The sequence below is a fragment of the Delphinapterus leucas genome, chromosome 1, assembly GCF_059928025.1.
Source record: "Delphinapterus leucas isolate spDelLeu-1000000601 "Yukka" chromosome 1, BTC_Dleu_Yukka2, whole genome shotgun sequence".
NCBI classification, from domain to species: domain Eukaryota; kingdom Metazoa; phylum Chordata; class Mammalia; order Artiodactyla; family Monodontidae; genus Delphinapterus; species Delphinapterus leucas.
Window position 1 is genome coordinate 147320039 of NC_143129.1, and position 14358 is coordinate 147334396.

The window sequence follows — 14358 nt, forward strand, 5'->3', positions numbered from 1 at the left end:
GTTATTAGTCCCAATTTACAGAAGAGGAGACTGAAACCTGGAAAGGTAAAGTGACTTACTCAAGATCACCCAGGTAGTAAGATCCAAAATACGAACGTGGGTCCATCTTATTCCTATACCAGTGCATTTTATTGACCCTTAATCTCAGCTGATCCTCAAAATTACGCTGGGATTAGCAATAACGTCCTGTAAATTTTTTCTTTTCTCTCCATTCCACTGCTATTGTTTCAATTTACAGCATCAACTTTTACCTCACCAAAGGAGCATTGTGTTTAAGAACACAGACTCTGGAAGCAAACAGTATGGATTTGAATTCTCGTTCACTAGCTGTGTGACTTTGGGAAAATTACTTAATCTGTATATACCTCAGATTCCATATCTGTAAAGGAAGGATACTTCATAGAGTTTCTCTGAGCATTAAATGAGTTAATGTGTGTAAACTGTTTAGGAACATGCATGGAACATAATAAATTGAGTTATCATTATTATTAATTGTGTCTTTCTACTTCAGAGTCCTGGCAGGAAATAGATGGCACACTCAAGCTAGAAGATTTGAGATGTGTTTAATAAAGGAACTATTTACAAAATGTGTGCAGGGCTTAGGGAGACAAACATGAGATATAAAGTTCCCCTGGTGCTAGCAACAGTGTAAATCATTACTAGCCAAAAGCATGAAAGAATAAAGGGAGGAAGTGATTAATAGAATCTAAAGTGGGCAGTTGTGTGGAGGGTGCTGCCTGATAAGAGCTTTGGCCTTTGGTGGAAGGAAGTATCCTCACAAAGTGACTCAACAGGGAGGGAGCTGGGGGATAAATACTCAGACCTCTCTTTCCTCCTGACCTCACATCTCCTGCTGCTATCTCCCAATGCTGGGCCCAACCAGAAGCCAAAGGGCAAGGAAGACTCTGGGGAGCCAACATAGGCCAAACTTCTGGGACACAGAGTAAGTGGAGTAGGGTGGTATCTGGAGAAACAAACAGAAAATATCCAGCACACCTTCCATCTAGTCTAGCCTTCCTCTAGTCTCTAACTTGCAAACAAAATGATCTTTCTAAAACATGAATCTAACCTTGTCTTGCCCCCTTTGATGTCCTTTAGCGGCTCTGTATCACCCTCAGATGAAGTCTATACTCAACATAAAATACAGGGCCTAATGATTTATCTCCAATTTACCCCACCAGTTTTAACTATTGCCATTCCCCTCTCAAACTTTACTGTGGAGACATATTTAATTACTTTCACACCTACAAGAACACTGCTTTCTCTTCTTTGATCCTTTGCATATCTAGGAACTCAGCCTGTAATGATCTTTTCTCTTTCATTCTCTTTCACTTGGCTAATGCTCATTCTTTATTTATTCATAGAAATGAAGGGGTTTCTCCTATCCAGTTAGATTTTGGGGGATCTAATCTCTGTTTACATAGCAATGGTTTCTTGAGTCCTGAAAATAGTGGTACTTTGAGGCTATTTGAGTGTACCTTTATCTTTTAAGTGGACTTCTGTGATTTTCTTGAGATTCTAATTATAATAAATATATAGCCTGCAAGATCAAGCCTGAAAGTAATGAGAGTTAAGTTTTTTTTTTAATTGAAGTGTAGTTGATTTACAATGTTGTGTTAGTTTCAGGTGTACAGCAAAGTGATTCAGTTTTATATATATATATATATATATATATCCTTTTTTAGATTCTTTTTCATTATAGATTATTACAAAATATTGAATATAGTTCCCTGTGTTATACAGTAGGTCCTTATTGTTTATCTATTTTATATATAGTAGTTTGTATCTGTTAATCCTAAACTCCTAATTTATCCTTCCCCCACCCTTTCCCCTTTGGTAACCATACGTTTGTTTTCTATGTCTGGGAGTCTACTTCTGGCTTGTAAATAAGTTCATTTGTCTCATTTTTTTAGATTCCACATATAAGTGACATCATATAATATTCTCTGTCTGACTTCACTTAGTATGATAATCTCTAGGTCTATCCATGATGCTGCAAATGACATTATTTCATTCTTTTTTATGGCTGAGTAATATTCCATCACATATATATATCACATCTTCTTTATCCATTCATCTGTCAATGGACATTCAGGTTGTTTCCATGTCTTGGCTATTGTAAATAGTGCTGCTATGAACATTGGGGTGCATGTATCTTTTCAAATTAGAGTTTTTATCTTTTCCAGATATATGCCCAGAGGTGGGATTGCTGGATTATATGGTAACTCTATTTTTAGTTTTTTAAGGAACCTCCATACTGTGCCCCATAGTGGCTGCACCAATTTACATTCCTACCAAAAATGTAGGAGCGTTCCCTTTTCTCCACACCCTCTGGAGAGTTAAATTTTTAATGAGGTTACCGAAATGTACCTTCAGAGTGATCCTCTGAGAACAACAGAAGCCTAATCTACATCCTTAGAATCCTAGGATGTTAAGTAGACTTCTAGGAGTCCTATTTGCATGGGGACCCAATGGACATCTTGGGAAAAATGATAAGTATGCGTTTTGGAGCAAAGAATATAGACAAATACTGCCTCTGTCTTCTGGACTGAAGAAGGTAAAGAAAATAAAATGTATTAAAGATTTTCTCTCATAACTGTACAGTCATCTTCTCCAAGAAGAAATAAAATTAACATTATTAAAGAATATCTACTGAAAGCTCCTTTGTCCATCTGGTTCTTTTTGAAAAACAAGAACCAACCAACCGGACAAAAACCTAAAAGCTCTCATGATAGAGCAACATGGCAGCTGTTTAAAGGGAGATAGAATGTACTCTGTTAAGACTGAAATAGAAAGGTTATTCTTTTTTCCCCTAAAGTCCCAAGTTCCTGTTCAAGGACAGGACGTACATTCCCATGTCTCTAGCTCCACCTTGTGGTCAGTCAAGAAATCACCCACATTGGGCTTCCCTGGTAGCACAGTGGTTGGGAGTCCGCCTACCGATGCAGGGGACACGGGTTCGTGCCCCGGTCCGGGAGGATCCCACATGCCGCGGAGCGGCTGGGCCCGTGAGCCATGGCCGCTGAGCCTGCGCGTCCGGAGCCTATGCTCCGCGGCGGGAGAGGCCACAACAGTGAGAGGCCCGCGAACCGCAAAAAAAAAAAGAAAAGAAAAAAAAGAAATCACCCACTCCCCATCAACTGGGGTGTTCGGTAGTCATCAGGATCTTTACACTTGCCGGCAGTTCCTGATGACATATTTTGGGCCAGGCTCTGTAAAAGTGCTATTCAAGAACTTAATCTTCAAAACAAACCTAGGAAAGATGTATTTTATAGTTGGAAAAACAAGGTTAAGAGAGTTTACCAGAGTTTAGGACTTGTCAAAGATCATACAGGTGGCAGTCAGAACCTTGAACCAGCCCCTTCTAGGCCTTTCCTTACTATCACAACTGTCTGCTTACAAACTAATGCACACATATATCACATATGTTTTTCTCCCTTTACAACACACATATCTTATTTAATCCTCTACTGCAGGGATTTGCATTTTCAAGGTAGTCCATAAGAAATGTATGATCCAAAGCAACAAATTAATGTTTAAATCACAGGCATTAGATTAGAGCATTAGGCCCACGATTACCTATTCTTGTTGAGAAAATGGTATATTGGAAAAGCCAAGAGCTTTGCAATAGCACCTAAGTTTGAACACTTGCTCTGCCACATACTAGCTGTGTATTCTTGGGCAAGTTACTTAATGTCACTGGCCTCAATTCCCTTACTTGTTGAATTAAGAACCAATGGACTGGGAATTCCCTGGCAGTCCAGTGGTTAGGACTCTACGCTTCCACTGCAGGGGCCACGGGTTCGATCCCTGGTCGGGGAACTAAGATCCTACAAGCTGCATGGTTGTCCAGCCAAAAGAAAAAAAAAAAAAAGAACCAATGGACTCAAATAATGTTAATTTTTGTAAATCAAACTCTGGCTTATTTTTCATAGAAACTAATTTCTAAAAGTTAATAACAGGGACTTCTCTGGTGGTGCAGTGGTTAAGAATCTGCCTGACAATGCAGGGGACACGGGTTCAAGCCCTTGTCTGGGAAGACCCCACATGCCTCGGAGCAACTAAGCCCGTGCGCCACAACTACTGAGCCTGCACTCTAGAGTCCGAGAGCTACAGCTACTGAAGTCCGTGTGCCTAGAGCCTGTGCTCTGCAACAAGGGATGCCACCGCAATGAGAAGCCCGAGCACCGCTACGAAGAGCAGTCCCTGCTCACCTCAACTAGAGAAAAGCCCACACGCATAAGTGGAGATCCAACGCAGCCAAAAATAAATAAATTTATTTTTTTAAAAAGTTAATAACATACCAGTAAACAAAGTGTCCCATTGGAATCTGATGATTGAGTTTTAGTAGATGGAAGAACTGTTCATATGATGAGTTAAGTTGTTAAAACGCTCAGTGGATCTTTGAGAAGTGAAACTTTGAAAACCATGTACATGATAGGCAGAATAGTGGCCCCCTAAAGATGTCCACATCTTAATCCCTAGAATCTATGAATATGTTAGGATACACAGCAAAGGGGAACTAAGGTTGCCGAAGGTATTAAGATTGCTAATCAACTAACCCTAAAATAGGGAGATTATCTTGTATTATCTGGGTAGGTCCAACTTAATCACAAAGGTTTTTTATAAATGGAAGAGTCAGAGGAAGATGTAATTATAGAAGAAAGGCATAGAGATGCACTGTTGCTTGCTTTGAAGATGGAGAAAGAGGGACATCAGGCAAAGAATGTGAGCAGCATCTAGAAGCTGGAAAGAGCAATGAAACAGATTCTCTTCTAGAGTCTTTAGCAAGAAATGCAACCCTGCTGACTCAATTTTAGCCCGGTGATACCTGGGTCAGCCTTCTACCTCACAGAATTATAAGATAATATATTTGTGTTGTATAAACCACTAAGTTTGTGGCAATTTGTTATAGCAGCAATGGAAAACGTGCAATACCTATGACCATCAGTGTGTCCAAACTTCTTACCTGTTTCCTGTGGTGGTGTGGAAAAAGCACTGGACTTGGAATCTGAAGACCAAGATTGGCACCTCAGTTCTGCCATTAAATAGCTGTGTGACTTCCAGTAAATCACAGTTCTTCTCTAAGCATGTTTATCATGTGGTGGCACCTACCTCACAGTTATTATGTACAACAAATGAGATAATGGATGTGTAGGTGTTGTAAAAACTATCAAGCATTCTATATATGAAAGGAATTATTATTTACAGTACCTAATACATGGTTGGTACGCAGGAAATGTTTGCAAAGTGAGATTAATTATTCTTTGACAGTCCTTGGAATGTGGAAACGCGATTGCAAAACATATGCTAGGTACTCGGGAGAGAATAAGAGATCATATATGATATCTGCTCTTAAGTTGATTACAATATAATAATGGAGATATATTCAAGAGAAGATTTAAACTGTAACTCAAAATTTATATAAGACAATAACATAAGAGAAGTCACAAGGTTGTATATGATTAAGTATCAAAGAAGTGATATAAAAAATATGTATCTGGAGTTCAGGTATGGAATAGATGGTAAGTGTGAGCTGGAAGACTCAAAGAAGGATTCCAAGAGGAGGAAGGTCTTGAGCAGGATCTTGGAAGGTGTGGTTAGATGGAGAGCAATTGCTACTGTTACACCTGCAAAGCACTGTGTTTCTACACATAATTTCAGGAATCATGTATTACATTTAGGACATTGGCCATCAGGTCCAATGTTTCAAATGGTATCCTTTTTGACCCCCTTGGTAATATTTTTTCCTATTTCTTTTTTAAAATTGCAAACTTAAGAGAAAATTGTAAGAACAGTAAAAAAAGGAGGCCTTTTTTCCCCTGAACCTTTTAGAATAGGTTGCCAGTATGATGCCTTACCATGGTGAAATTATCAAAATCAGGAAATTAATATCTACTCATTACTATCATCTAATCCACAGACCCCATTCAAGTTTAGCCAACTGTCCCAATAATGTCCTTTATAGTGATGCATTTAATTATCAAATCTCATTAGTCTTTAATCAAAACAGTTCCTGAAACTTTGATTTTCATGAAGTTATCAATATTTTATAGAATATTCCTCAATTTAGGTTTCTAATGTTTCCTCTTAATTAGATTCAGGTTATACATTTTTAGCAGGGTTAGCACAGAAGTATGCTGGGTTTTTCCTCATTGCATACCAATACCAAATTGCAACCTTACCAAATTCATTGATTAGTTCTAGTAGTTTTCTGGTGGCATCTTTAGGATTTTCTATGTATAGTATCATGTCATCGGCAAACAGTGACAGTTTTACTTCTCCTTTTCCAATTTGTATTCCTTTTATTTCTTTTTCTTCTCTCATTGCTGTGGCTAGGACTTCCAAAACTATGTTGAATAAGAGTGGCAACAGTGGACATCTTTGTCTTTTTCCTGATCTTAGTGGAAAAGCTTTCAGATTTTAACCATTGAGTATGATGCTTGCTGTGGGTTTGTCATATATGGCCTTTATTATGCTGAGGTAGGTTCCCTCTATGCCCGTTTTCTGGAGAGTTTTTACCATAAATGGGTGTTGAATTTTCTCAAAAGCTTCATGGTGTATGATCCTTTTAATGTGTTGTTGGATTCTGCTTGCTAGTATTTTGTTCAGAATTTTTGCATCTATGTTCATCAGTGATATTGGTCTATAATTTTCTGTTTTTGTGATATCTTTTTCTGGTTTTGGTATCAGGGTGATGGTGGCTTTGTAGAATGAATTTGGGAGTGTTTCTCCCTCTGCAATTTTTTGGAAAAGTTTGAGAAGGATCAGTGTTAGCTCTTCTCTAAATGTTTGATAGAATTCTCCTGTGAAGCCATCTGTCCTGGACTTTTGTTTGTTGGAAGATTTTTAATTACGGTTTCAATTTCATTACTTGTGATAGGTCTGTTTATATTTTCTAATTCTTCCTGGTTCAGTCTTGGAAAATTGTACCTTTCCAAGAATTTGTCCATTTCTTCATGGTTGTCCATTTAATTGGCATAGAGTTGTTTGTAGTAGATTCTTACAATCCTTTGTATTTCTGCAGTGTCAGTTGTGATTTCTCCTTTCATTTCTAATTTTATTGATTTTCAACCTCTCCCTTTTTTTTTTTTTGATGAGTCTGGCTAAGGGTTCATCAATTTTGTTTATCTTCTCAAAGAACCAGCTTTTAGTTTTATTGATCTTTGCTATTGTTTTCTTCATTTCTATTTCATTTATTTCTGCTCTGATCTTTATGCTTACTTTCCTTCTACTGACTTTGGGGTTTTTTTGTTCTTCTTTCTCTAGTTGTTTTAAGTGTAGGGTTAGATCGTTTATTTGAGATTTTTCTGGTTTCTTGAGTTGAGATTGAATTGCTATAAACTTCCCTCTTAGAACTGCTTTTGGGCCCCACTGGCTTTGGGCCCAGGATCCAGGCGTCTGGACACAGGTCGAGCTGTCGGCAGGGCAGAGCCACAGGGCCTACAAAGATGCTGGCTGTCCCAGAGATGGGCCTGCAGGTGCTGTACAGCGGCTCCAGCCCAGAGCAGTCTCCAGTGCCCAGCCCACCCGGCTCCCCAAGGACCCAGGAAAGCTGTGGCATTGCCCCCCTCACACCCTCACAGTCTCCAAAGCCTGAGGCCCGAGCCCCCCAGCAGGCCCCCTTCTCTGTGGTAGTGGCCATTGACTTCGGCACCACATCCAGTAGCTATGCCTTCAGCTTTGCCAGTGACCCTGAGGCCATCCACATGATGAGGGAGCAGGAGCTGAGGATGTCGGATGGGACCCATGGCCCCATGGATAGAGAGGATCCCATGAGCAACGTTTATGGAGATTTAAGTGGATGCCAAGCACCATATTCACAAGAACCCTAAAAGGAAATGGGAGGGCGGGGACCCAGGTGTGGCCCACCAGAAGACCCCCACCTGCCTGCTGCTGACCCCAGAGGGTGCCTTTCACAGTTTTGGCTATACAGCCCGTGATTACTACCACGATCTGGACCCTGAGGAGGCTCGTGACTGGCTCTACTTGAGAAGTTCAAGATGAAGATCCACAGTGCCACTGATCTCACCTTGAAGACCCAGCTAGAAGCGGTAAATGGAAAGAAAATGCCTGCCCTGGAGGTGTTCGCCCATGCCTTGCGCTTCTTCAAGGAGCATGCCCTTCAGGAGCTGAGGGACCAGTGCCCATCGCTGCCAGAGAAGGACACTGTGTGCTGGGTGTTGACAGTGCCGGCCATCTGGAAACAGCCAGCTAAGCAGTTCATGCGAGAGGCTGCCTACTTGGCCGGACTGGTGTCAAGAGAGGATGCAGAGCAATTACTCATCGCCCTGGAGCCTGAGGCCGCCTCTGTCTACTGCGGCAAGCTGCGTCTGCACCAGCTCGTGGACCTGAGCAGCCGAGCTCCAGGCAGTGGGTGCCTGGGCGAGAGCCACTCCATTGATCCCAGCTTCCGTCAGGCCCGAGAGCAGCTTCGAAGGTCCCGCCACAGCCGCACGTTCCTGGTGGAATCGGGTGTCGGAGAACTGTGGGCTGAGATGCAAGCAGGAGACCGCTACGTGGTGGCAGACTGTGGGGTAGGCACGGTGGACCTTACCGTGCCTCAGTTGGAGCAGCCCCATGGCACCCTCAAGGAGCTCTACAAGGCATCTGGTGGCCCCTGTGGCGCGGTGGGCGTGGACCTGGCCTTCGAGCCGCTGCTGGGCCGCATCTTCGGCGAGGACTTCATCAGCACCTTCAAAACGCAAAGCCCAGCAGCCTGGGTGGATCTGACTATAGCCTTTGAGGCCTGCAAACGCACCGCAGGCCCACACCGTGCGGGGGCGCTCAACATCTCGCTGCCCTTCTCGTTTATTGACTTCTACCGCAAGCAGCGAGGCTACAACGTGGAGACAGCCCTGCGCAGGAGCAGCGCGAACTTCGTGAAGTGGTCCTCACAGGGGATGCTCAGGATGTCTTGTGAGGCCATGAACGACCTCTTTCAGCCCACGGTCAGCGGGATCATCCAGCACATAGGTGAGCACCTGTGCCTGGGTCCTTCATTCACCTCAACATACATACCCAGATGCGGGAATATGTTACCCTGTTAGTGCCTGGAAACCTCCCCATATCCATACACTGGAATGAGACCCAGAATCATCTGGAATACCTGGAGGATGCAGTGTGGCGGGAAGATATGCAGTCTTGCCAGGTTAAAGAACCTCTGGTGCATGTTTCCCCAAATAGGGTGATAGTATTAGGTCCCCCAAACTGTTATCACAGGGATTTAAATGAGCTGAAGTATCTAGAGAGTGAGTGCAATGTCGTGCACATAGTAGGCATTTAATATGTGTAAATGCAAACCCTTATCTCAAGCCCTCAATGGTGTGGTGGGGAAGCAGAGCCCATAAAGATTGCCAGGGGCCCTCATGAAAGTGCCCGGTGTTTTTCTTTATGGGAACCAGGCTACCGTTTTATAGTGAAATGACTAGTTTCTGGTTGCCCGAGGATACAGGCGGGCAGAGGAGAGGCGCCAGTGGCTGCGCAGTGGTGGCCTCAGTGGCCCACTCCACGTCCCTCCTCCTTACCCCCACCCTCCACTCCTGTACCGCAGAGGCGCTGCTGGCGCGCCCCGAAGTGCAGGGCGTGAAGCTGCTGTTCCTGGTGGGCAGCTTCTCAGAGTCGGCAGTGCTGCAGCACGCGGTGCAGGCAGCACTGGGCGCCCGCGGCCTCCGCGTGGTGGTTCCGCACGACGTGGGCCTCGCCATCCTAAAGGGCGCGGTGCTCTTCGGGCAGGCTCCGGGCGTGGTTCGGGTGCGCCGCTCGCCGCTCACGTACGGCGTGGACGTGCTCAACCGCTTCGTGGCTGGGCGCCACCCGCCCGACAAGCTGCTGGTTCGCGGCGGCCGCCGCTGGTGCACCGACGTGTTCGAGCGCTTCGTGGCCGCCGAGCAGTCGGTGGCCCTGGGCGAGGACGTGCTGCGCAGCTACTGCCCGGCGCGCCCAGGCCAGCGGTGCGTGCTCATCAACCTGTACTGCTGCGCAGCCCAGGACGCGCGCCCGGGCTTGCGCAAATGCGGCGAGCTCAGTCTAGAGCTCGAGCCCGCCGAGGGAGGCCCCCATGCCGCTGGCGCGCCCCCTAGCCGCCGCGAGATCCGTACTGCCATGCAGTTTGGCGACACCGAGATTAAGGTCACTGCCGTCGACGTCAGCACCAATCGCTCCGTGCGCGCCGCCATCGACTTTCTTTCCAATTGGGGGCGCAGTGCCAGCCCCCCTCTGCCCCGCTGAACTCTCTTTTGGCCCAGGGCCTGGGGAGCGGGCTGAGGCGGACCAACCGGCCCCATTCCCCGCCATCCTGCCCTGGGAGGTGAGGTCGCAGGAGGATGGGTGGGGACATATCCAGAAACTCTGGCTTTGGGATTGGGCCCCGGTCCGCTGACTGGAAGGCTGAAGGGCCCTGCCAAGGACTGAGGTCAAGGAGACTTAAAAGAGGTTTGTAAGACGGTGTGCCCACAGGGAGCACGTGATCCTGAAAGCAGAATGCACCGGAAGGCTTGAGCCCTGGTCTGGACTGGGGTCCGGGATGGGGGGGTGGGGGTGCAGCTGCAGGTGGGGTAGCAAGAGGAAGGAGGTTGTGCAGGGCCTGGGCCTGAAAGGCAGAGTGCACTGACTGACTGGCTCAGCCTGTTTAGGGAGCCAGACAGGACAAGGACTGGAAGCTGACAGGAAAAGGACAGGGGTAGTAAGACCTTCCTCGGTGTGGTACTGACCACCCAAGTATTAATGTTAATTGTAGAAACAGCAGTAGCAGACTATGAGGAGAAGGGTACAGGGCAAGGCACTTATGAGGGGGTGTGGGGGCACATGTCGGGGGCCCCTTTCCTTTCTATCTGAGAAGGCCCCAGGGGCAGCCTATGAATGACCCACTTGCACTCCATCGAGCCACGGAGTGGGGGGAGGGTAGGGAGGACAGAGAGAGCACTGGTCGCAGCTCTGCCATCAGCTCAGTGTACCTGCCCTCCCATGATGTGCAACAGCCCCACCTACCTGAGAACCCTAAGGTGACAATAAAGCATTTATGCTCAAGGTGAAAAAAAAAAAAAAAAAAAGAACTGCTTTTGTTGCGTCCCATAGGTTTTGGGTCATCGTGTGTTCGTTGTCACTATTTTCTATGTATTTTTAAAATTTCTTCTTTGATTTCTTCAGTGATCTCTTGGTTATTTAGTAGCACACTGTTTAGCCTCCATGTATTGTGTTTTTTACCATTTTTTTTCCTGGAATTGATTTCCAGTCTCATACTGTTGTGCTCAGAAGATATGCTTAATATGATTTCAATTTTCTTAAATTTTCTGAGGCTTGATTTGTGACCCAAGATGTGATCTATCCTCGAGAATGTTCCGTGTGCACTTGAGAAGAAAGTGTGTTCTGCCACTTTTGGGAGGAATATTCTATAAATATCAATAAGATCTATCTGGTCTATTGTGTCATTTAAAGCTTGTGTTTCCTTATGAATTTTCTTTTTGGATGATCTGTCCATCGGTGTAAGTGGGGTGTTAAAGTGTTACTGTCGATTTCTCCTTTCATGGTTGTTAGCATTTGCCTTATGTATTGAGGTGCTCCTATGTTGGGTGCATAAACATACAAAATTGTTTTATCTTCTTCTTGGATTGATCCTTTGATCATTATGTAGTGTCCCTCCTTATCTCTTGTAACAGTCTTTATTTTAAAGTCTATTTTATCTGATACAAGTTTTGCTACTCCAGCTTTCTTTTGATTTCCATTTGCATGGAATATCTTTTTCCATCCCCTCACTTTCAGTCTGTATGTGTCCCTAGGTCTGAAGTGGGTCTTTTTTTAGACAGCATATATATGGGTCTTGTTTTTATATCCATTCATCCAGTCTGTGTCTTTTGGTTGGGGCATTTAATCCATTTACATTCCAGGTTATTATCGATATGTATGTTCCTATTACTATTTTCTTAATTGTTTTGGTTTGTTTTTGTGGGTCTTTTTCTTCTCTTGTGTTTCCTGCTTAGAGAAGCTTCTTTAGCATTTGTTTTAAAGCTGGTTTGGTGGTGGTGAATTCTCTTCAGTTTTGCTTGTCTGAAAAGCTCTTGACTTCTCCATTGAATCTGAATGAGATCCTTGCTGGTAGAGTAATCTTGGTTGTAGGTTTTCCTCTTTTATCATTTTAAATATGTCCTGCCACTCCCTTCTGGCATGCAGAGTTTCCACTGAAAAATCAGCTGATAACCTTGTGGGGATTCCTTTGTATGTTTTTGTTTTTGGTTTTTTTTGCGGTACGCAGGCCTCTCACTGTTGTGGCCTCTTCCATTGCAGAGCACAGGCTCCGGACGCGCAGGCTCAGCGGCCATGGCTCACGGGCCTAGCCGCTCCGCGGCATGTGGGATCTTCCCAGACTGGGGCACGAACCCTTGTCTCCTGCATAGGCAGGCGGACTCTCAACCACTACGCCACCAGGGAAGCCCTCCTTTGTATGTTTTTTTTTGTTTTTCCCTTGCTGCTTTTAATATTTCTTCTTTGAATTTAATTTGTGTTAGTTTGATTAATATGTGTCTTGGTGTGTTTTATCCTGTATGAGATTCTCTGTGCTTCCTGGACTTGGGTGACTATTTCCTTTCCCATGTTAGGGAAGTTTTCAACTATAATCTCTTCAAATATCTTCTCAGACCCTTTCTTTTACTCTTCTTCTTCTGGGACCCCTATAATTTGAATGTTAGTGCATTTAGTGTTGTCCCAGAAGTCTCTGAGATTGTCTGCAATTCTTTTCATTCTTTTTTCTTTATTCTGCTCCTCAGCAGATATTTCCACCATTCTGTCTTCTAGCTCACTTATTTGTTCTTCTGCCTCAGTTATTCTGATATTGATTCCTTCTAGTGTATTTTTCATTTCAGTTATTGTGTTGTTCATCTCTGTTTGTTTGTTCTTTAGTTTTTCTAGATCTTTGTTAAACATTTCTTGTATTTTCTCAATCCATGCCTCCATTCGCTTTCCAAGATTCGGGATCATCTTTACTACCATTACTCTGAATTCTTTTTCAGGTAGACTGCCTATTTCCTTTTCATTTATTTGGTCTTGTAGGTTTCTATCTTGCTCCTTCATCTGTGACATATTTTTTTGCCATCTAATTTTTTTTTTTTTTTTTTATGAGTGGGATTGTGTTCCTGTCTTACTGGTTGTTTGGCCTGAGGCTTCCAACACTGGAGTTTGTAGGCTATTGGGTACAGCTGGGTCTTGGTGCTGAGATGAGGAACTCTGTGAGACTTCACTCTGATGAATATTCCCTGGGGTCTGAGGTTCTCTGCTAGTCCAGTGGTTTGGACTCAGAGCTCCCACCGCAGGAGCTTTGGCCTGACCCTGGGCTCATGAACCAAGATCCTGCAAGCCGCATGGGGTGGCCAAAAAAAAAGAACAATAACAAAGTAAAAAATAAAATTAGACTATGAAACTAACAGATATGTTAGAAAGAATATAAAAATAAAAATATAGATGGGGCTTCCCTGGTGACGCAGTGGTTAAGAATCCGCCTGCCAGTGCAGGGCACATGGATTTGAGCCCTGGTGTGGGAAGATCCCACATGCCATGGAGTGGCTGGGCCTGTGTGCCACAACTACTGAGCCTGTGCTCTAGAGCCCATGAGCCACAACTACTGAGCCTGTGTGCCACAAGTACTGAAGCCCACGCTCCTAGAGCCTGTGTTCCACAACAAGAGAAGCCACCGCAATGAGAAGCCCACGTGCTGCAACGAAGAGTGGACCCTGCTCACTGGAACTGGAGAAAGCCCACGAGCAGCAATGAAGACCCAGTGTAGCCATACATACATATATACATACATAAATAAACAAATTAATTAATTAATTAAAAAAATATATGAATCAACAATCGGAAGGTACATCAGTACCACAATAGTAAAAAAGAGGAGGAGGGAAAAAGAAGAAAAAAGGTGGGGGGAAAAGGCCTTGGCTGTGGAGGGCGGGGCCTAAGCAAGGATGAGGTTTGGGCAGTGGGTGGGGCCAATGCTCAGGACCCACAGGGCTGGAAAAGGCCCTGGGGGCTGTGGGGGTTGGGGCTTAGGCTCAAGGAACAGAAGGGGCCCAGGTGTGCCCCCCACCCCTGGTCTCAGAGGGCAGGGGACCTCACCTGGGAGCCCAGAAGGCTTCCTGGGCTCAAGTGGGTGGGGCAAATGCCCTCCTCTCCTCTCTTGCTCCTCTGGTCTGGGAGGGCCTCTCCTGATCTCCCTGGCCTCCCTCCCAAGCCCAAAATCTGTATCTTTAGATGAGAGTTGAGGAGCTCTTGGCTGGATTTGTGATAGAATAACTTTCATTTGACATAAAGTATTTTTTAAAGTCACTCAATTTATTTTGACGTTTGAACACTAAATTCTTTCTAGAAGTA

At 44.6% G+C, this 14358-nt stretch overlaps 1 protein-coding gene across 1 annotated transcript; it reads left to right on the plus strand.

The window, feature by feature from the left end:
• The first annotated feature begins 7226 nt into the window (after positions 1 to 7226).
• LOC111175475 (heat shock 70 kDa protein 12B-like) lies at positions 7227 to 13861 on the plus strand. The gene is given in 4 exon segments (XM_089922871.1): positions 7227 to 7735; positions 7839 to 7987; positions 7990 to 8976; positions 9554 to 13861. Coding segments are annotated over 4 exon segments (2097 nt in total). The 5' UTR covers positions 7227 to 7451; the 3' UTR covers positions 10231 to 13861.
• Positions 13862 to 14358: the final 497 nt, after the last annotated feature.